Genomic DNA, 22,201 nt, shown 5'->3' on the forward strand with positions numbered 1-22,201 from the left:
CCTCAAGCACCTTTCCAGCCTTCAGCAGTTTGTGGTCTAGGGGATTCCTGAGCCAGAACTGGTTCATATATACATAATAGCTCAGGAAGGACCTTTTATTCCACTAAAGGTTCATTTGAATTTGAATTTTGGTAAATGCAACACACAATGGCAAGAAGATCTAGAGCCACCACTTTATGCTTGTTCTGAACACGCTTCTTTGGAGGGCTCCTAATTCATTTATTGGAAGAGACAGGGTACACTTCATCCCTGCCACCCGTTCAAAGGTGGCTTATGCTGACACAACCGAAAGTAGTGTCCATGGTGTGGCAGCTGCCTTCCTGGCCGGTGCTGTGTGCTATCTTCAATGTCAGGTCATATGTCTTGGTTCTCCAAGATGTGTTGAGTTTGCCTTCCAGGAACACCTCTCTCAAGCTCTTTGGTCCCTGTGGGACCCACATCTGCATGGTCCCACAGGACCACATCTCTGCCTTCTTCCACCTTCCAGCTTTCTTCTTCTTTACCCACTGGTTCAGGACCACTTGTCTGCCACCCTGTCCATGTCCTGCTGGCCAGCCTGGACCACCCACACCATAAGCCTCACTGGGTATGGGGTGAAGACCAAGGAGATGTGGGCATGGGTGTTTGGCTTGCTCTGTTAGAAGCAGCGCAGCCTGGAGCCCAGCACTGCTCTGGCAGGTGAGGCTGGATGAGCCTAGACTCAGCAGCCTTCCCCCCCGGCTGTCCCCAAAATACCTCCCTGAACATCCCAGCTCCCTCCAGCTGCCCTGGGTCACTCCAAGCTCCTGCGGTAACTCACCCTTCTTTTAGTCCTCCCATTGGGGTGCTTCAGGGTGGGGAGCATCGTGAGCCCTGAGTGCAGCCACTGGAGCGGTGAGAGAGAAACAGGATTCGAGTGAGCACTGTGAGATGGTCCTCAGGGATCAGGGCACGAGCGCACGCCTGGGTGACATGCTGAGTTCGGCTGGACCAGAAGAGATGCTCCAGGACATCCACCTCCATCCCCATCAGCTCTTTGTGGGTCTTCCCTGCACAGACCCCTTACTATGCCCTTATCATGTGACAGCAGACACTCTTGCAGTGTTGCAATTATACTTTAATTCAGGAGGTCAGCAGCATGTCTAGGTATGATTTAAATCTTGTCTCAGCCCTCAGAAAGGTTCTTGTGAGAGGCAGGAGGTTAATGGGGGTCTTCCTAAATCTTGGACTAGATTTTACCACAGCACTTGGTGCACCGATGGATGAAGCATTTTGAAAACAACATAATAATAAAATAAATGTTCTGGGTGGATTTCATCCAACTAGAGGAAATGATAAGAACAAAATGCTTTAATGGCCATTGTTAGTGAGGGGGAGAAATGGAATATTGAGTGCTGAACATTGTAGCTCAAGAGCCTCAGAGTGGATGAAGATGGTCAGATTTCAGTATCTAAAGTTATATTTATTACTGTATTCTTTGGGGCTTGTCTTTCCCCACTGGTAAAACACTAATGAAGAAACATGGTGCACAGGGATATGGTGAATGCATTTTTATTGCAAGGAGGAATTGCATTAGGGAAATGTTAACTTAAACATCTAAACCATTTGCGTTTGTGCAGTCATTTTGATGGAGGTTTGTTACCGCAGCCATCACAAACCCCTGGCTGACCGTGGGGAGCAAGCCAGGCTGGAGGCAGCAGCTCTGCCACTGAGCACCGGGCTTGAGCTCTCCGAGACCATGAGACTGATCACAGCAGGTCCTGCCTGGAATGATGGCCCAGGAGTGGTGGCAGGTGCCTTATTTTCACAGTGAACTGAGATAAGTGGACTATATTCCCACCCTGGATACCCAGGTGTAAATTCCACACGGCTACACACAAAAACCACAATCCACATGGACCGTCAAGAGGGACGTTTGCTCACGGCTAGCTCAGGCACCAGCACTGACTCTTCACATGCCCCAGGGGACAGAAAGTGGTGTACAAGCCTTTCCCTCTGCCCTGACCCAGCAGAGGCACAGCCCATGCAGGTTGACTGCAGACTCGCTGCAGCACTGGTAATTTCTGCAGCAGGTTACTACACGGAGCCAGGAGCTCATCCCAGTGCATGGACCTTGCTCCCAGTTACTCCAGTTGAGATGCAGGGTTAGGGGTGGCAGACAGATAAACTCTCTGCTGGCACAACCCCACCTGCGCCAGGGGATAAACTGGCACGGGGGCTTTCCCACAGCACAGCAGAGCTGAGACAGTTTCTGTAAACCCAGGCACCTGGAGGTGACGTTAGAACCTTCCCAGTCCAGACCAGCTCCAAAGGGGTTTGCTGTCTCTGTGCCCAAACACGCAATGAGAAAGCACCAGTCTCTCAAATGCTTGTGCATGTGGCTAATTCCCGTTAAAAAGAGGTGTATGTGGGAGTCCCTGAGTGCTGCTATAGGGTCAGAGCAAAGGATGAAAAGGGTACAGAGGAGGAAAAGGAAGAAACTAGGAAATTCACCCACAAAGTCTGTCCTTGTGCATCTCCTCAGGCCCAGAAGGTGTGGGAAGGGACTTGGTCCCAGCCCAGAAAAGCCAGAAAATGCAGCAGCCGGATGCCTTGCTCTTGATGGAGACAGGGTGAGGCCCTCCCCCCGGGAGTCAGCTGCTGAGAAGGCAAAACTGGGTTTTGCTAGAAGAGAGATTTACTGAATTGGGGAGGGGGTTCACTGGAGCAACACAGCTTCATGCTGTGTAGGCAACAGTGCAGAATAGGGCATTTATCGGGCCAGGGAGACACTGTCCTCGCCCTTTTGCTCAGCTGATGGCCCTGCACATCTGCCTCATGCTGATGCCCAAGGTCCATTTTTTTTATCACCAAGGTCCGTTTCTTTATCACCAAGGTCAGCTCAGGAGCAAAATTCACCCCCAGCCAGATGGTCTGCTGTGTGCACAGGGAGCAGCAAGCCCCTCGCAAGGCTCTCAGTTTCCTCCCCAGCCTCCACGGGTGGTTTCTGACGATGCTTTGTCACCATGAGAGGATGGACCCTCCAGGCTAGAGACTCACAGCAGGGGCAATGGGTGTGAGGGGCTTTCACACACCTTGCTGATGTGCAAATGAGAGTGCAAAGCACTGGGGAGCAGCCGTGCTGCTGCTCTGGCTTTGTGTTGGTAACACCTCTGGAAAAGAGCGGGGTAAATCAAGCCTTGGAGGAGCTGGTGGCATCTTATTTCCCCCCAGCTCTGCTCTGCGCTCCTCTGCCCTTCATCACACAGGGAACCAAACCTGGGTTGTACTTCTCAGAGTGGCTTTGGATTAAGCCCCAGATTAACAGTGCTTAGCACCAAACACAGCCTGGCTGGAAAATCAGCACCCAAACTGGGGAAGGGATCAGGGCATCCAAATCCCAGCACCTCCTCTGGAAATCCCAGTCATTGATGGGAGCATGGTCTGGAGGAAGCCTGGGTACCACCGGGCATCCCCTTGCCCAATGCTCGCAGGCTGGCAGCACAACCGGGTGTCCAGAGCTGTGCCTCAGTTTCCCCTCTTACCCTGTCCTGCCCCGATTTGGCCTCGGCATGCCGTGGGGTTTCACCAACACTAGAGGGAGCAGGAACTCTCCCACGGCAGCGGGTTTGCGGTCCTCCAAAACTGCACCTCCCTCTGGACCTGCACAGGGCACGGGGTCTGTGGTTGTGGATCTGGTGCGGTGCTGTGCCGGGCCGGGGCCCCCCAGCCGCGATGCACCGTTCCCTGGGCAAAGCCACACACACAGCTCGCACAGTGCTGCAGGGGCTTCGCGGGGAGGCAGGGGGTCCCGGGGGGAACAAGCCAGGTCTGCCGCAGCAACTCTTGCAGGGTGGCTTGGCCAGCCTTGCTTTTCTTTCCCCCTTCCTCCCTTAAACCCATACCTCAGTTTCCCTGCCTGGAAAGAGAGGGCTTGCTTTCATTTGCATCATCCTGCAGGTCTGTCGGTCCTCTTCCCAGCGCTGCATGCGTGAACCGGCACAGAGGTTGCTCCAGGGAGTGGCATATTTCAAACATGAAGGAAAAGGCGCTTCCCAGGGCAGCGATGGTGCCTTCAAATCCTGACTGTGTGCCTGTTGGGAAGGGGCTCGTGTAAAACACCAGCTCCTGGCATGACAGGAGATCCCAGGTGAATTTCGTGCCTTGTGATATACGGGAGCTCAGTCTGGGCAGCCTAATGCTTCAGAACACAAATGTTTTGTGCTATGGATCACCCTAAACCACATTTACCCAAAAGCTCCTCAACCCCAGTGAAAGAGGCCAGCTTTACAGCACATGCAAGAGCTTGCCCGGAGCACAGTAGGCTCAGCACTCACCTGCACGGAGTTGGGCTCAGTACGGTTGAGAGGTCATTACACAAACACCAAACAGACCTGGCATTAATTTCCAGCCAGAATGCTAACAAAAGGCTGGCTAAGGAAGATTATGCCTTGTTGTATCCCTGGGGTAGGAGGAGGGCATGGGACAGCAAACATCCCCCTTTCTTGAGGGGGATCCTGCCCTGCCATGAGCATTTCATAGCACTTTGGGCAAGCAGCTGCCCTGTTTGGTGCCTCAGTTTCCCCACAAGGAGCTCTGCCTGCCAGCCAGTGCAGGGAGAAGCAGGGGAGCCTTCTGATCCCCTGACAGCCTTTCTCTGGGAGAGGGAGCGAGGTGGTGTGCCTCCCTCTCCTATGGAAATAGGAAAAGTTTCACAAGCAGCTGGCACATTTCACCACTCACCCCACCCCACACACAGGCTTGCAACAGGGCAAGAGGGGAGGATGAAGAAGAGGGGCTGATTATCAGGACACATCCTACCGTCCCTTTGGTAATATGAGTCACCTGAGCCTGCCATGGGCTCTGCTCCAGAGATGGAGGGCAGTCATGAAAACCATGCTGCCACAGGGGTGAGCAGCCCATGCTTGCCTGGGTAATCCAGGGCTGCCCTCTCTCTCTCCTGGTTCCACTAAGAAAAAAAAAAAAAAAGCTAAATATTTTTCAGCTGGTTGCCACACTGCCTCAGCAGAAATATTTTCTGCTGTGTCAGAACTCTGACACAGCATAATGGGGAATGCTGCTCCTTGGCCAAGGGCTGCCTTATCTCTGCGCAGCCGGGCTCCTGTTTGTGCCGTCTGAGTTATCGCCCTGCCGCAGCCCCACGCTGCAGCCAGGCTGGGAGATGCTGCCGTGACTCAGCACCCTGCTGCGGGTGCCCGGTGCTGGTGCAAACTCATTGCACTCAATTTAGAGCCTGCCACAGCAATACGGCAGAAATAGCTAAAACATCCTGCTGCAGAAAATGGACTTGAGTCCTGGGCATGGGAGTGAGAGCCCCGTCTGGCTCTGTCAGGCAGGCGATGCTGGTTTCAGAGCTGCCTTTCTGCCTGGATGTCTGAAGAGGACCCTCAAAATAAAGTGTCCCTCTGGGCTGGCGTGAAACAGGGTCTGTGGAACGTTCCCTGATCTTCGTCTCAGCTCAGCCCCACATAGATGCTGTTATTTGGGACTCCCTGGGAGAAAGGAGATCTGCCTAGTGCACGATGCCGGGATGATGGCTTGGTGCTGTGGAGAGCTGAGCAAAATTAGTAACGAACTTTAGGCCAATCCCTGATTCACCCACAAGTCCTGGGATCACAGAGGTGCTGGGATGAGCTGCTGAACACCAGGGCCTCTGGCAGGGCAGCTGGAGAGAGGCTCTGCCAAGGGCTGCCCCAAACACAGGGTTTTGGTGCATCACCCAGGGCAGGGGGCTGCTCTCTCATGTGAGGGGTACGTGGTGCAGGCAGCCCTCAAACAGCTACTCAGTGGCTGCAAAGGGATTGCCCCAGGTGCCATCCCGTTTTCAGAGCTACTTTTGCTACTTGAATAAGTAACATGTGCCAGGTTGGAGTCAGGTCTCCCTCTCTGCCTTCCTAAAACCAAGTCCCAACACAGAAACAGGTCTGGCTCTGTCCATTGCCAGCATTAACTGCTTGAAAGGCATCAGGGGAACGTAATCCATGCAGAAAATGTGTTCCTGACCCAGCTGGTCCTATGCCACAAACAGGAGGAGGAAAGTCCTTGTCTGAGCTCAGCAGTGCACTTTTTGGTCCCATAGGAACATTCTTTGCTCATATGAACATCTTTCATTAGCAAGTGCCCTGGGACTGTAAGGTCTGGGACACAGCTCTCATGGTTCCCATCCAGTGCTGGGGGCTTTTTGCAGGGGGGTCTGTGGTTAAGGGAGCCTTCTGCAAAGCAATGACAGGCAGAGCCAGCTAGACTTGCAGCAGGTGTAGTGCTGGGAGGACTGGCTAGGTCCCTTGGAGCTAACCTGCTCCTTAGAAAAAAGGATGCTGGAGCCTTGTTAGGGGGAAAGCAAGGCCATTTGCCCTTACTCTGGGGTTTAAATACGTGGAGGGCTACCTGCTCTCCACACTGTACTTCTGCCCAGCATGAGTACAACCAAGCATCTTCCCAGAGCAGTCGGGCTCCTCTGCTCTTCCTGCAGCAAGACTTGGCTCAGTTTGTCCAAGGAGCCCCGGGCTCCCTTAGTGACCACAGGTGAGGAAAGATGTGGGGAGGAGAGGAGAGCAGCCTTACCTTTCAGGTGTAAGAGTGCTCCCCAAGGCATGAGCACAGGCAAGGGCTGGGGGAAGTGGTGGAGGAAGGCAGCATCGGACACCATTAGCAGTCGAGCAAAGGAGGTGGCTGGTGCCCGCTCTTGAGATTTGCAGTGACGTGTGCCTTGAGAGCACTGCAAAAGCCCCAGGATTTTCAGAGGCAGAGGTTTCACACCTCTTGTCTAAGGGCTGGGCCCCCTCCCGCAGGGATTTCCCTCCCCAGCCTGTCCCAGAGCCGGGGAGCCCAGACCCTCTGTGCTCCGTGGGCTGATCCTGACCTCCTGTGCCAGCATCTGTTCAGCTCTGCGGCTCTTCCCTTCCTGGGCCTGTAAAGCACCCAGGGTCCAGCCCTGGGCAATGGGTCTTTCTGGCCACTTTCTGCTCTCCTGAATTGACAACTGTGAGTTTGAGCCCTGCATCAGCAGAGCTGCATTTGCAAAAAAGCCGAGTCCATGGGAATTCCCCACTGACTTGTCAGAGTGCAGAGACACCGGAGGGCGAAGGCACCAGAACAGCCCCCCAACTCCAGACACTGTTTGTGCCTGCAGAACCTCAGGGATACTGCAAACCACCAAGGATCAGGACTTTCGGATTAGCCACAGTTCAGCTGAATTGCCAGCAAGAGACTGCAGAGTGGTTGCACTGCAGGATTTTAGTGTGTGAGCACAGGGACTCAGTGTCACACACAGGGCCATGTCAATGCCTGAGGGCTTTTTGCTTTGTAGGTTTCCTAACCAGGGCACTATAATTCATGGCACTGTGTTATGCCATGGTATTATAATCACTTATTTAATCTGCATGGGCAGGAGACCCCAGAAGGGACCTTTTCTGTGGGTCTGATTTTCCATCTCTTTCTCTCTGCTCTGCTCACCTCCTGCTCTGGCAGTGCCCAGGTGCCCTGGGGAACAGATATTTAGGGATCCCCACATCGCTAGAGGAGCAGAGGAAGGGCTCGGTGACTGAGAGTCAGCTCCTATCCTCCTGATCAGCTGTGTTGGTACACACTTTGCTCTGGTGTGAACACTGCCTTTGGGCACTAGGCAGTGATGAAGGGGATCCTGAAATCCTGTCCTGTAACACCTCTCACCTGCCCTAAGAGAAAAAAATGCTAGGAAAACTCAATTTACCCCATAGATACCAGGGCTGCACACTGGTGTGACTAGCAAATGGAGGCAGGTGATGTGCGGATGGAGGTATGCCTGCATGGCTGTGCATATGCCAGCAGGCAGCAGAGCCGGACCCCAGCCCCAATAATAATCCAGCCCATTTCTGCTAAATCCAGGGGCAGAAAACAGGCTGTCACATCTTGAGCATGGCCAGGCGCTGGTTTTTATCTCGGGTTGCAGCGAGGGTGGCGAGGAGCTATCTAGCGTGGGTCTCGCAGGGCGTGGGCGGCGATGGGCTGCCTGCAGGTGATAGAGGGGGAGCTGGGCATGGCCAGGGCGGCGGGGTCCCAGCCAGCCTCTGTCAGGCTGATAGTTTGGTGTTGTGCTACGTTGCTGCGGCCGGGGATGCTACACCGGCCCAAGCACTGCAAAGCAAGGCAGAGCCCTGCTCTGGGAGAAGTGGTGCTGCAATGGTGCAGCACGGTGCAGCAGCAAAATATGCACCGTGCTGCGATGGAGACTCATCACACATCTGGTCACAGCTGGAAAACCCCATCTGGGTCCCTCAACCCCTGCCCTGTTTCTCTTCCCATCTGCACCCTGGGAAGTGCTGCACCGACCATGTCCCTCCCTCGAGCTGTCCCACTCGGGTGTCCCCTCCAGCCCAGAGCTCGTGTGGACTCATTTTGCATCCCAGGGCAGAGGTTCCGGTAGGAAGCCACAGGCTGGACCCTCTTGCCAGGAGCCTGTGTCCCTCTTCTGCTGAGCAGCAGAAAACCCCAGTGAGGGTGAGAGCAAACCATCAAATTGGTTATAGGCAAGAAAAACACTGCCTCAAATGAGACTGTCTTGGAGACAGCTCATCATGGATAAAAAAACCTGCTTTTGCCTATTTCTGGATTGCTTTTACCCAAAGTCTTGTGTTGAGGGATAACTCAGAAGCTCTTTAATTAAATCTTTAGCTTTTCCCTGAATATCCTGGCTCTTATGCCTGACCTTGTGCCTCTCATCCCTTCACCTCACTCAGCTCTGACCCCCCATAGCCTATGACACTGTACTGGCTTTAGGGCTGAGTATGTCCCGGTGAATCCCTTTACAGGGGATTATAGGGACAAGGATGTATGAACAGGGTCAGGTCACATCTCCTGCCATGCCCTGGAGGTCCTCTGTGCATTTCTGTTGCAACCAGCCCCCATCCTCCAGACAGTGTCACCTGAGACCCAAATTTCAGACCCAGGAGATTTCCTACAAACTTAAAGCAATATAGTAAAAGGCTCTAAGTCAATTAAAACACTGAGGCCCATGCTTGCATGATAAGTAAGTCATTATGTGGCATGAAATTCAGGCCAGAGCAGTCAGAGCAAGGGGTGCTCCGCACCTCTTGGAGTCAGGCCTAAAGGGTACAAAGGGTTAAACCTGGATCCTGAAATTAGAGATCCACATTAGGTACAGAGAGGCATTCATTTAACCTGCAGTTATATTTTCCCTTAGTTTATTGTTACGGCACAGAAACAATTTGAAATGTCTTTGTGTTGAAAGCAGAGTGCCTCGGGCGATGAGCCACAGCTAAATTAGATAACTCTCCTTGTGGTAATAACATCAAGCTCTCTGCCTGCTTGCTGTAAAACTCCAGTCTGCTCCGAATGTCCACCGTGGTGTGCCTGTACCTCTTCTGTTTGTGGTCTTTCCTATTCTCCCTTTCCCTCCTAAGGAAAAAAAAATTGCATTTTCAGAAATTCTCCTTGGCTTTCATGTTCAGGCTAGTAACCAGGCAGTCCCAACCAGGGAAAGTTGTATAAGTTATGGTGATTCAGACCAGCCTGCTGCTGCTCTGCATTTCCCCGAATTCGTCATTGACGACATCCTGAATGGGTTTATAGCAGCCGGTCTGCTGGTTTCCTTACGGTCTGTGAGCATTACATAAGGCTTTGCTCTGGTCCCGAATTTGGGGTTCACCTGGACAGTAACCTGAAGTCCCCTTTTGCCCCAAGCACCATTTTCTGGAGCAACCCTTTACAGGGTACATGCATTAGCAGTGTGGTGGTGGGAAGTTCGCTCTGGGCTTCAAGTTAAATCAAGGCACCAGTGCTAGACTGGACACAGCCAAAAGGACCAGTGAGGTAGGAGTAGGCTGAAGCTCATATATGAATTTACAGCCCAGAATGGCTGTAAAAGGTCATTGCTATTATGAACTCTCCACATCTAGAGGCGTACAAGTCTCAGATATGACCCTAACCTGATTAGCTGGCTGATTCACCTGCTATTATTCCTTTTCTATGAGTGCCCGTCCTACGGGATTTAAAGGGTTTAAAGAATCACTGTGGGTATGAATTAAAAGGAGTCAGTACAGAAGAGCAGCACCAAATGAGCTTGCCTCGATGAAACAGCTGGAATGACTTCAGCCTCTCTTCCTTCTGTTTCCCCTGCCTTGCCCCTTCCCCTTTCTCTCAGCTCTTTGTGACCATCGTTAACCATCCTGTGAAGTGGTCCTGCTCCCACAACTGCACCAGCAAAAACAGACCCTGAATGGGTCAAAGCATGGGACCAGGACCTGACGTTTCTCACTACAAGCCACGTCTCTGCCTGCTTTTCTGCAGAGTCCAGAAAAACAGCACTTACTGACCACATTTTTTTTTTAATATTAATACTGCAGTTAATACCCTCCTCCAAGCCTCTGTGTTTGTTTGATGTTGTCCTGCTTGTCCCAGCTTCGCACTCCTCCTGCTCTCTGCCACCCCTCCTTGAGCTTTTTCATGCTGCTGGTTCAAATGCAGAAGAAAAGCATCATTATCTTTTCTCTTTTAAAGTTCAGCTTTGCAGAGCTGAAAATGAGACTCCTGTCACAGATGAGGCAAATGCATTGCTAATAATAGACCCAGATGTAGCTTCGATTTTATTTTCAATGCGGGTCTGTGAGGATATGCAGACTATAGGATGAGAGAAGTAATAAATAAAAAGGCCATGCTAGGTCATTTATTGTCATCCCCCAGCTGAGCATACAGCTGTTTTGGTCAGCTCTGTGCTCAGTTGTATGGGCTGGCTGACTTGCATGATGGGAATATGTGCCTGTGAATTTAGCGTTGCACACATTTGATTTCACTCTTTGAGTCCTGTCTTATTGGAAATTGACAACTTCTGAAGTCTTCAGATCTCCTTAAGGACCGAGGGTGTGACTGCATGTCTGCTCTTTAGGTGAGGAAACTAAAGCAAGCGCTGGCCACCTGCACAATACATTTATCTGCACTGAGCAGCCTCCGCTCCACGTTGTGTTATCAGACCACTCCGGTGGCTTGCTTGCTGCTGAAAGGGGCCTGTGGGCCTTGCCTAGGATTAAAAAATTTTAAAAAATGAATAATGCCTCCTAGGACGCTGTGGCAAGGAGCTGAAACATGACTACAGATGTAAACCACCCCAACTGGATCATAGTGATGGGCTTATGCCACTGCTCAGTGTGGCTCCGATGAGATCAATGGACCAGTATTGATCTGCAACTGGAATGGGTCAGAGGTCTGGATGAAACCTCCTAGACTGCCTACAGACAGACCCAAAGGCCACGGTCTTGTCAGGATGCCCTACACCTTATGCATCCTGGCTTTGCCTTTCTGAGCATGGGAGCGCAGCTTCACCTGAAGGCTGAAAACCAGGAAAATACCCATGTAGTTCAACGGGAAAGTGACACCCAGAGTCAAACAAAAGACTGGTCAGACCCTGAACTGATGGGAATGGATGTTGCTGGTCTGGTTGTAACATGGTGGGTCCTGCTATCCTTGTGCAAGGCATTTAATTTCCCAGCAGAGAGAGGCCAGTGAAGTGCCTGCCTTGTTAATACTGTAAACACACTAAAAGACCAGAAGAGTCTGCCCCCAGTCACAGCCTGCCCCGGCACTGGCATCCCACACAGGTATTCCTCGAAACCTGGAGCACGAGGAGGTCATCTTTGTCTCATTAACACCAAGCATGGCTGCACATCGTAGATCTCCAGCACACGGTTCAGGTGTGGAGGAACTGGACTGACAGGCAGACGTTTTCCACACTTTCACCTGATGAAAGGTGCCTGCTTAGGAAAACGAACAGGGGTTTCTCTGTGGGTCTGTGTGCCCAGAGCTGCAGAGCGGCGGCCAAAGGCAACAGCACTCGGCATCCCCAAGAGTGTGCTCCCATGCAGAAGGGTCTGTGAAGTGCCTAAGTTCATAAATCTATGGTCGTCTGTCCCATCAGAGAAATATCCCTCAAGTTTAGAGAGCCTGTAAATCCTGCAGAGGACTGAAAGGTTGGGTGCTGCCGGCACGAAGCTGTTGTAATGCACCTTGCACGTGGGTCAGTGCCTGCTGCAGGCTGCAGGGCATGGGGTGGCATGTGCACGCCTGTGGTGAGCAGGCAGTCACAGGGGGAAGGAGAGGGAGATAAGAGGATATTGTGTCCTGAGCCTGCCTGTTAAGCAAATCACAGGGCTTTTTACTTGAAGACCACACCTCACTGCAGACTGACCACTCCATGGACAGACCGACCCACTGCTGGTGGGGACCCCCCACCCCGGCTCCAGCCAATGACCCCTCAGTGCAGGATGGGGAGGAGCTGCCGGCAGGGGATAAAAGCCTCTATGGGGTCTGCAGCTCAGCTACAGGGTCTGTGTCCTCCTGCAGCTCTGAGCAAAGCCGCCTGCCACCATGGTGCACTGGTCAGCCGAAGAGAAGCAGCTCATCGCCAGCGTCTGGAGCAAAGTCAATGTGGAGGAATGCGGTGCTGAGGCCCTGGCCAGGTAGGTCCAGCTCCTGGGCATCTGCTCAGCTGCACCCTGGATAGAGAAACCGTGGCAATTGCATTTGGGAGCATTAACATGTCTGTGTCTCTGCTTGTGTCCCCCCATCTCTCCCCAGGCTGCTGATCGTCTACCCCTGGACCCAGAGGTTCTTTGATAACTTTGGGAACCTCTCCAGCCCCACTGCTATCATTGGCAACCCCAAGGTCCGCGCCCATGGCAAGAAAGTGCTCACCTCTTTTGGGGAAGCCGTGAAGAACCTGGAAAACCTCAAGGCGACCTACGCCAAGCTGTCTGAGCTGCACTGCGAGAAGCTGCATGTGGACCCCGAGAACTTCAGGGTGAGCTGCGCTTGGGGCTTGACCCTCTCTCTCTCCATCCTGCAGAGTATCTCAGTGCCTGGAGGGTTTCAAACAAGCATAAATAACATATATTTTAGTTCCCAAACAGAAAGGGGCTGGCTTGGATGGAAATTAGGGGAGTGGGGAAGGTTGGGCATTTGATAATGCCAGGGAAATGCCAAGCTCCAGGCTGTGAGGGGTTTTGGGGACACGCTCTGAAAGCCTGGAGGCTCATGCAGGCATGGCTTGAGAAAAGCGGGAGAAGGATGCAGGGAGGCCAAGTGGGGCTGGAGGTGGAGAACATGGAAGAAAGTGCCTGAAGGGTGCTGCCGCTGTGTCGGTGCCATGTGCAGCCTCTCCCTGGCACCTCCTGGCCCCAGGGATGAGGACCACTTTGTCTCCCCTTTTTCCAAGGCTGGCAGACATGGGAGGAGAGGGAAGAGCAAGTGTGGGATGGTCAGGGACTGGACACTGATGGGAAGAGATGCAGACTGGGATTAGAGACAGAGAGGACAGGTCTGAGCATGGGCACAAGGTCAGCAGATGAGGGAGAGGAGCAGGAGCAGAATGAAGCAAAAGAGATCAGGGTGCAGGGGGGTGAGAAGTCACTGTGGGTGAAGAGAGGGAGCAGTTCAGACTGGAAGGGATTGAGGGGGCTAGATATGGCTGATGGCCTCTGTTTCAGTCTCTATTTAAGCCTGACTTTGGGGATGTAGCAGGTAGACCTTACACTGACCTAACCCTCTGCTCAAATAGGCATGGGGTTTCACAGCAGAAAAAAAAAAAAAAAAAAAAAAAACGACAGAAAAGGTCTGGAAATAAAGTCTAGAGGCTGGAAAAAGCAGGTATGAGATGAAGCAGAGACAGAGGAGGTGGAAACTGTCTTTTTTCCTGCACGGAGAATTCACCTAAAAGAGCTTCCCTGGGTTGCAGTCTCCAGGACCCCCCAGAGAGCTGGGTTCCCTCCAGCCCCTGGTCCCTGGGTCCTGTGCAGGGCGAAGGGGTGCTCAGCACCGTGTTGACCTGATTTGCTTCCTTCTCCTCTCCAGCTCCTGGGAAACATCCTCATCATTGTGCTGGCCACACACTTCAACAAAGACTTCACCCCTGCCTGCCAGGCCACTTGGCAGAAGCTGGTCGGCGTGGTGGCCCATGCTCTGGCCTACAAGTACCATTAAACCCTCTGGAGGCAGATGTGTCTGTAACAGTCAATAAAAAAACCCCACATTTTCTGGACTTATTAGTGTGTCCCTGTGTCTCTGCGGCTGCCTGTGGGGTGGGAGGGTGGGAGCAAGGAGCATGAAAGGGGGAAGACAGGCTCCGGCTGCTGGGAGCATCATGCTCCAGAAAGGCAGTCAGGCTGGCCAAAGGGGAGGCTACTTTTCCTGGCTATTTGGGCTCTCTCCGAAATACATCAGCCTGCTTTCTGCTGCCTTTTGCTGCCTGCCCAGCAGGGCTGATCCTGGACCTCCATAAACAAAGCGATGCTGGGGTGCCTCTCGCATATGGAGCTCCAGTGGGACATCTGGGGATACCGGCCTCTAAACCAGCGATGGGCACATCCCAGCCCACCTAGTACCTCTGAGCTTGCTGAAATCGCCTGGGGGTGGGGACTTCTGACCTATTCTGTCCAGAAGGCCAAGCTGCAGGGCAAGCAAGGGCCCCTCTGGCACTAAATCTCTCAACCTGTGATGCATACAAGGATATAAATTTGTAGAGATTCACTGAAGCCAGCTTAGATTAGGCAGAAATTTGGCCCTTCATATTTTAGTACTGATGTATTTTTAAGAAGTTCATCAAAGCATTTTCTGAATCAGCAATGAAAATGCTCTTAACGTTACCCTTGTGCATTTTGATCAGAATACAATATCTGAAAGAAAACGTGTATGATCCCAAGAGGGGAGGAAGAGGGAAGCTTTTAAACAGCACCGATCAGAGCTTTTTTTTACTCAGATTGGCTTAATGGAAGAATGTTTTTTCACTGGAATGGAAGGATTCTGCGTAAGTACATCAGTTTCAGTGATGCTTTTCCAGGAATAACTTAAAAAGCAACAAGGACAGACATGTCGGTCTCTCAGAATGATGAATGATTTAGGAATAAATTTTCTGCTTTCCTCCTGATAAAGCAGGGATTTGCACTTATGACCCCTCTATCCTACACAGACAGCCTGTCTGACAGGCAAAGGATCCAGCCCCACTGGCAGTGCCAAGAACATCCTGGTTTGGGGGAAAAGGAAAAGAAAAAAACCCCAGAAACCAGTCCAGCTTTCCTGCAGCACGTCATTCTCCTTTCAGTCAGTAAATGGGCATTTCAGCATGATTTCAGGAGGTAAGACCGTTCTCAATGTCTTGTTCCAGATAGCACAAAAGTGCAGTTCAAAACCTTGGAAGTTGCCACCAAACAGAAAAGGTCTCCTGCACTTGAGGCATGGGCAGACAAAACAGTAACAAAATGACTGTGGGTGCATCCAGCAGCACACACTCGGTCTGTTGGTGTGTCATGTACCTCTGGGTCCCAAAGCAGCAAACGCTTGCACAGTGGCTGTGGACCTCAGCAATATCAGAAAATAGTGTGGCCTGTATCAGAAATAGTGTGGCCAGCAGGAGCATCAATATGTTTTCGCCCCAGTGTCTGTGAATGTCTTAATCGTTCTGTTCCTCCTCTCCCACCCTGGGCCACGGACACATCCCAGCGGTGAGGTGGAGCGTGCCCTGCTCCACAACTGTGCACTACGGTCAGCACCTGGATGGTCCTGTCAGCCTTAATCTGCAATTAGAGGTACAGGCAAGGGGCGGGATGCGGTGGTGGTGTTGCAGAGCCAGTGTGCCAGGCTTTCCAAGTGAGAGTTGCCCCTCCCTTGTGTGAAGCAAGAGCAAAGTTATGATCAGCAACAGCCCATCTGATCCCAAAGAGGGGTTAGAGGCAAGCCCTGGATGCAGGCTAGACGAACACCACGGCAAGCCTGGTGTTGAAATGACGCTGCCTAGTCCTAGCAGTGTTGCATCAGTAGCTCTAACAGGTCTTTACAGAGGAAGCAGTGTCAGTAGTGCCTCCTTCCTTTGCAGCCAGGGAATGGAGCAGCACAGGGGAAGTGGCTCGACCAAAGCACCTCCAGCAGCTGGTGGGAAAGCAGGAATCAAATGCGCATTTCCAGGCCATCAAGCTGTGCAGACTGCCCTCTCTGGGGAGGAGAGCCCCGCCTCACCAGCACAGTGACAGGGGGCAAAGGCAGTGCTGGTGTTTTGCCATGAGATAAAAATGGCCATTGGGGCACTTCTGCAGTGGTGGTGCAGAGTGACGCTGGGATGCTCGGGCAGGGCTGGGAGCCACGAAGTGCCCAGAGGTCCGTGAGCCATCAGCTTCGTCCTTAGCAGTTCGCTAACAGCAGTTGGCTCATGTTCAGGACCTGACTCCTGCCTTGTCCTCTGTTATGCCATTTCAGTGAGTCCCAGATGCTCGCCGTGAGCCCCAGGATCTCTGCATGGTGCAAACAGACTTTTGGAGCCCAGAGTCCCTTCGAAGTGGTTCCAGCCCTCCATGGCCTGACCAAGGCAGGGCTGGCTGGCGCATATTCCCTTTTTGCTGTCTGCTGCTTCCACTCCTGCCCTTAGCTGGGAGACCACAAGATGTTGGCACAGAGTGGGATGAGCCCAGACAGGGCTGTTCAGCTGGGAAAGGAAGATCACAGCAAATAAAGTGGGAACAAAGACACCCTCAAGACCTATTGGCTTAAGATACAAGAAATGGCATGTTTTGGAGGAGAGAGAAGAGGCTGGCCTGGATCCAGAGCGGCAGAGGCTGGGGACAGCTGCCACTCCTGCTGATAAGGGCTCTGGTAAAGCTTGGCGCGGGACACAGCCTGCTGCAATCAGAGTGACCAATAAATTCTGCTTGTTTCAGAAAGGCTGTCACTGTAGCTGCCTTTTGCTATCGTCAGGATGGTTTATCTATAAAAAGGGAAGATTCCCGTCCATGGAAGTGGGCATGGCCCAGTGTGGGGCCAAGAGATGAAGAACAACTTAGGGGATCTTCCACCCACACCAAAGGGAACGGCTGGCTGGAAGGATGCTCGAGGGAAGAGTCCTGGGCACAGTGAAATCCATTCCAGGCAGATGGCAAAAGGGCCCCTAGTTTTCCTTCTGGGGATAAGCTGGGGATAAGCATGCTGCAAGGTATTGCTGTGGGTGCACTAGGGGAAAGGAGGTCTCCCTTTGACTCTGTGAACTGGAGTAAAGCTACAGAAATTGCCTCTACTTGGCACGTTGTGATGAACATTTCCCCTCCCACCCTGTGCCACCAAACAGACCCCTCAAGAGACAACCCCTGTGCTGGGAGCTCTGAGCATCCAAAAATTGCCAGCCAGGCCTCTGCCCCCAAGCCATAAAGCAGGTGATTTAAAAATGTACTTAAGATAAACTCTTTCTTACAAAAATGGATGAGATGGATGGATCCCCTGGAGAAGCCCCAAGCAGAGCACAGGGCTGTGACTGTCTGGGCTGTCGTGCCTTTGTTTTTTGCCAAGTGTCTCTCTGCCGTCTCACAGCGTACAGGGCTGCTTACAGCGAACGCTTGTGGTGTCCTGGCCGAGATCACCCTGCCATCCTTGCAGGCACCTTCAGGGCTGTATCTGCTTGACTGTGGGCTCGTGTCTCTGATGGCGTTATGGACCGCTGCCCAACTGTTGTAAACAGCCTCTGGGCCTGCCCAACACAGCAGGTTTCCTTAAAATGTCTTTGTGGCTAACTAATCTTAAAATTAAAAAGCCCTTGGAAGTCTTTCACAGGGAGTTTAATCTCATGTTTTTTCCTTCTGTCAGCTAACTGCCCTGTGGCACTAATGCAATTGCTGGAGATGATGTGAAAAGCCCTTTGAAGGAATCACTTGCCAGGATGGGACAATGTTCTCCAGCAGGGACACGGTGAGCTCGGGAGATGCTGCTGCCCACAGCAGTGAGCAAGGAGGAGCTGCGTAGGCTGGAGAGAGCCAGGCTGAATGAGAAGGAAGGAAAGATAAGGCGAAGCTCAGCAAGCCCCAGGAGTTGTTCATCCTTTGTGTCTTCTCTTGGTTTAGCATCTCACCTCATGCCTGGGATGGGCATTTGAAACTGCCCTCGTGGGATGGTGCATCCAAGCTGCTCTGGTGCTGAGGTACCGTAGGAGTGATGCCACCAGCTCACCAGTCCACTCTGCTAATAAAGAATCTGGAAGCTGTGTCCGCAGAGCAATTTACTGATGTTACAGCCTCCTCATTTCTTATGTCTATATTAACTGAGAAAGCACGAGCATGAACCTATTTGCACACATAGCAGAACTAGAGTTGCAGTTAGAGAATTTAGTTTAAGGTCAGGTCACCAGTTACAGCTGAATGCAGAGCTCAGTACCTGACTGTATCACAGACTTCTTACATGATTTTAAGTGCATCAATGCATCCTACAGTGCATCAGGACTTTGTCTGCAAAGTTATACTGGTAAGAATACTTTTATTCTTTGACAGCCTCCCCTGTTAGTAGGAAACACCTTGGATTGAGACGCTCTGTCAAGTAGGAGGGAGGGAAAAAGTCACAACTTTTGAAGATATAGTAACTGCAGGAAGTAATGGTATTGACCAGAGCTAAGGCTGGAAGAACTTACTGACGGTTTTATTTGGAGCAGGCAGATAAGAGACAAGATAGTCCTCTTCAGATTTGTAAAGACGGTTGCCAAGAAGACAAGAGGACAGACTTCATCCCACATGCAGTGAGAGATCATCCCTGCAAGGCTGTTTCTTAGGGCTGAATTGTTTTATGTGAACAAGCAATCTGATCAAGACAGCTCTACCAACAGTAGAAATGCTGCTTTGCCAGGGCAGCTTATTTCTTTTGGGGTATGAGGAATGTTATATATCAAAAGAACTCTTTTCAGGTATAAGCAGTGTCTGCACTCAAGAGTTTGTCAGTGCTAGTGCCTGGTATAGCAAAACCATCGAACTTTTGCCATGCAGACAAGGTTTTATTGCATATTTCTGCTAGCAGTCTGAAAAAATAAGCATGGTTCCCTACTTGGTTCTGCCTTTTATTTGGTGTACACCCCATTTCTGATTTGGTCAGGCTCAGAACTGTGCCCCAAAGCCACCCAGTTATTAGACTAAGGGACAGTCATCAGCCCCATATAGTAATGAGGCATTCAAAATCTAAAATAAAATGCTGTGTTGTCCTCTTCCTGGAGGGCCAGCAGATAAAGTTAACATGGGACTGGTTTTGCAAGTACAGCCTGGTCCTAGACTCCCACTGGCATCAGGTGCAACTAACTGTCCACATGGGTGACGTGTCTGGCTTGTACTCCTCATAGGACTAAGGCTAGGGGTAACACCGTGCTCTTGAGACCCGTGACTCAGATATGTGCCTTCAAGGTGGATCCACTTTGAGGACAGGGAATTGAACTGGAGATGGGAAACAGGATAGCTTAGGCTCAGAACAGCATGGACAACAATGATGGACAATCATGATGGACAACAACTCTGAAGCTCTTCGCTAGGACAGACAAGAAATGTAAATGCATTTAAAGCATGGTGCCTAGATTTGGGAGTGATCATTCAATCCTTGTTTCCCAGTAAACCTCTGGTCCTTCGAGCTGGGGTGGATGACGCCTAGAGCTGTTCAGGATGAATCCCAGGAGTGCAGGGCACCAATGCACCGTTATGAGTCTGAAAACACGGTCAAGGCAGAGACTGCAAACTCTTTGAACGTCACTGCCTGTCTTCTTGGGTCTGCAGCGCATGTTCACCCCCAGCCTCCAGCTGCCTCTGCAATACTAGAAACCCGCAACCGGGGAGGAGCCATGCAGGTGGCTCCACCTGCACTCAGGGCTGCGAATACAAGTGCATGGGTATGAGATGATGCTTGTCCACTCAAAGGCAGAGGGGGGAAAGGGCCTCTTTTCCCCTTGGAGAGCATCCAAAATTGCTATCTTTCCTTGCGCAGCACAGATCCCTCCCCAGCCCCAACCAATAGCTACGTGAACTGAGATTAGGACAAGCCGTTACTAGTATATAAAAATCCCTGGGGCAGACTTCGGCTCCACTTCCTCATCATTGTTAGGGAAGCCCCAGACAAACCCTCTTGCTCGACACCATGGTGCACTGGTCAGCCGAAGAGAAGCAGCTCATCACCGGCCTCTGGGGCAAGGTCAATGTGGCCGAATGCGGTGCTGAGGCCCTGGCCAGGTAGGTCCAGCTCCTGGACATCTGCTCAGCTGCACCCTGGATAAAGAAACCACTCCAGTCACGGGAGCATTAACATGTCTGTGTCTCCGCGTGTCCCCCCATCTCTCCCCAGGCTGCTGATCGTCTACCCCTGGACCCAGAGGTTCTTCACTTCCTTCGGGAACCTCTCCAGCCCCACTGCCATCCTTGGCAACCCTATGGTCCGCGCCCATGGCAAGAAAGTGCTCACCTCCTTCGGGGAAGCCGTCAAGAACCTGGACAACATCAAGAAATGTTTTGCTCAGCTGAGCAAACTCCACTGCGAGAAGCTGCACGTGGACCCCGAGAACTTCAGGGTGAGCCGTGCTCGGACTCCAGCCTCAGCTGGGCAGAGGTTTCTGTTCTCTGGGGAGGACTTTAGGGTCTCTGAGGTGTCTGACAGTCAGCGAGACCTAGAGAGAAACCCTGAGGCTGCCTGAGCCTGGGAGCCTGCTGAGGGCAGGGGCAGTGGAGGGGAAGGGGGAGTGCATAGGCATATTTGGGGAGAATAGAGAATGAGTTATGGGGCTGGGATCTGTGAGAGGAGGGACCCAGGCAGGCAAGGTGGATGGGGATGAAATGCAGAGTCGAATACGTGCCGGTAGGAAGCAACGTTGGCTTGGAGCAGCCAGAGACCAGAAGAGAAGAAAACGAGACAGGGTTTGGAGGGAAGAGCTGAGCTTGGCTATGATGGAGTGGTTAAACCAGGAGAGAAAATAAACACAGCCACTTCAGCAGAAGGAGGGGATCTGAGCCAAGAGAAAGCAAGGGTGGGTAGGGATATGAAAGGAAAGGATAAACCCAGTTGAAGCAGAGGAAGGACACTGCACAGCAGGCAAAGGAAGGCGTTTGGGGAGGAGGATCCAGCCCATCCAGGCATCCCGGTGAGTGCCAGAGATGCAAGCTGTGCAAGGAGCCTGGTGCTCTGCACGGGGCTGTGACAAATCCGTTCCTTGCTTTGCGATGAATTCCCCAATAACCGGTGTCCATGCGTGAACACCTGGGTGGTGCGATGGTGGGGAGGGAGGTGGGGGGGCAGCACCAGGCTGACAGCTTCTCCTCCCTCCATTGCCAGCTCCTGGGTGACATCCTCATCGTCGTCCTGGCCACCCACTTCGGCAAGGACTTCACCCCTGCCTGCCAGTCCGCCTGGCAGAAGATGGTCCGTGTGGTGGCCCACGCGCTGGCCCATGAGTACCACTGAGCATCCCGCAAGCATTCATGCCTGGAGATGCTCCCGGCTCACGGGGAAACATCCTCTGGTTCTGCTGGTCTCTAATTGCCAAATAAACACCAACTGCTTCAGCCATGAAGAGGTGTCTGCCTCTCTGTGGGAATGGGGTGGGGGCCACCCCAGGGTGCTGGGGAATGGGAAGGGGATGCTCACACACACGGGGTAACGTGAGCCACGGTCTTGTCTATGAATTCATGCAAGTGAGACTCGTCTAACCTGGAGAATCCAGGGGAACATTCAAGACAAAAAACAAATAAACACACTACAAAATACAAACAGAAATACTCCGGTGCTTTTTTGAGACATCAGGTAACATCATTGGGTTTAATGTTTTAAGTCTCTCACAGATTAAGCAGAACAAAACAAAAACATGCAGTGGGAGAAGTGGCAGTGAGATTAGGTCCATCATTTGTAACTTCCTTCGTGGAAGGAAAAATGCTTTTTTTGTTGTTTTTTTGTCTAAATTATTATAATTCTCAGATTATTAAAGACAGAATGTAATAGACACAACTATCTATTATGGCAAAAAATATGCCAAGAACTGTAATTTCATGTACAGGAAGGATAGAGCATCTGCTTTCACTGGCCCCTACATCTAACTTTCCACAAGCAAAATGAAATTCCCTGAACAGTCTCCACGCCACGCAGAGGACCATGGCCCTCACCAGCCTCCTGTCCTCCTTTCAGACTCACAGCATCCCCACAGCACCGACAGCAGTTCAGGGACATGTTTGGGGTTTCTGGGTGGTGAATTCCTCCCGCCCCCTTATCAGGGAGAAGGCAGAGCAAATGGCTCCAGATCAGGTCTGCAGTAAACACTGCACTGTTCAGCGTGGAGGGCTGGGGAACAGTGTCACCCCCCAGGCGTGGCCCCAGGGTCCTTTGGCCAAGTCCCCTCCTGAAGTGAGCAGGCAGAGGAGAACCAGTGCAGCCGTCAGAAACGGTGGCAGCCCGCAGCCCATGGCCAATGCAGACATGT

At 52.0% G+C, this 22,201-nt stretch overlaps 2 protein-coding genes and 1 long non-coding RNA gene across 3 annotated transcripts in view; 2 read left to right on the forward strand and 1 right to left on the reverse strand.

Moving 5' to 3' along the window:
* The first annotated feature begins 12,333 nt into the window (after positions 1–12,333).
* On the forward strand, positions 12,334–13,947 carry LOC103925510 (hemoglobin subunit rho). The gene is made up of 3 exons (XM_009334241.1): positions 12,334–12,428; positions 12,547–12,769; positions 13,819–13,947. Exons 1-3 carry the CDS (start codon positions 12,337–12,339, stop codon positions 13,945–13,947), a joined length of 444 nt encoding a protein of 147 aa, XP_009332516.1. The 5' UTR covers positions 12,334–12,336.
* Positions 13,874–22,201, reverse strand: part of LOC103925509 — a 10,985-nt gene continuing 2,657 nt past the window's right edge. The window contains exons 2-3 of the long non-coding RNA XR_664035.1: positions 14,183–14,188; positions 13,874–13,950 (exon numbers count right to left, since the gene is read on the reverse strand). This is a non-coding gene — a long non-coding RNA (uncharacterized LOC103925509). The remainder of the gene's footprint in view (positions 13,951–14,182; positions 14,189–22,201) is intronic.
* Positions 19,809–21,299, forward strand: LOC103925508 (hemoglobin subunit beta). Its single transcript, XM_009334240.1, has 3 exons — positions 19,809–19,970; positions 20,083–20,305; positions 21,064–21,299. Exons 1-3 carry the CDS (start codon positions 19,879–19,881, stop codon positions 21,190–21,192), a joined length of 444 nt encoding a protein of 147 aa, XP_009332515.1. The 5' UTR covers positions 19,809–19,878; the 3' UTR covers positions 21,193–21,299.

The sequence above is a fragment of the Pygoscelis adeliae genome, unplaced genomic scaffold (assembly GCF_000699105.1).
Source record: "Pygoscelis adeliae isolate BGI_AS28 unplaced genomic scaffold, ASM69910v1 Scaffold351, whole genome shotgun sequence".
In the NCBI taxonomy this organism is placed as follows: domain Eukaryota; kingdom Metazoa; phylum Chordata; class Aves; order Sphenisciformes; family Spheniscidae; genus Pygoscelis; species Pygoscelis adeliae.

Coding starts and splice junctions, on each gene's coding strand:
- LOC103925510 (XM_009334241.1), top strand. CDS start 12,337: ATGGTGCACTGGTCAGCCGAAGAGAAGCAGCTCATCGCCAGCGTCTGG. Junction 12,429..12,546: donor GGTGCTGAGGCCCTGGCCAG/GTAGGTCCAGCT, acceptor ATCTCTCCCCAG/GCTGCTGATCGTCTACCCCT. Junction 12,770..13,818: donor TGGACCCCGAGAACTTCAGG/GTGAGCTGCGCT, acceptor TCTCCTCTCCAG/CTCCTGGGAAACATCCTCAT.
- LOC103925508 (XM_009334240.1), top strand. CDS start 19,879: ATGGTGCACTGGTCAGCCGAAGAGAAGCAGCTCATCACCGGCCTCTGG. Junction 19,971..20,082: donor GGTGCTGAGGCCCTGGCCAG/GTAGGTCCAGCT, acceptor ATCTCTCCCCAG/GCTGCTGATCGTCTACCCCT. Junction 20,306..21,063: donor TGGACCCCGAGAACTTCAGG/GTGAGCCGTGCT, acceptor CTCCATTGCCAG/CTCCTGGGTGACATCCTCAT.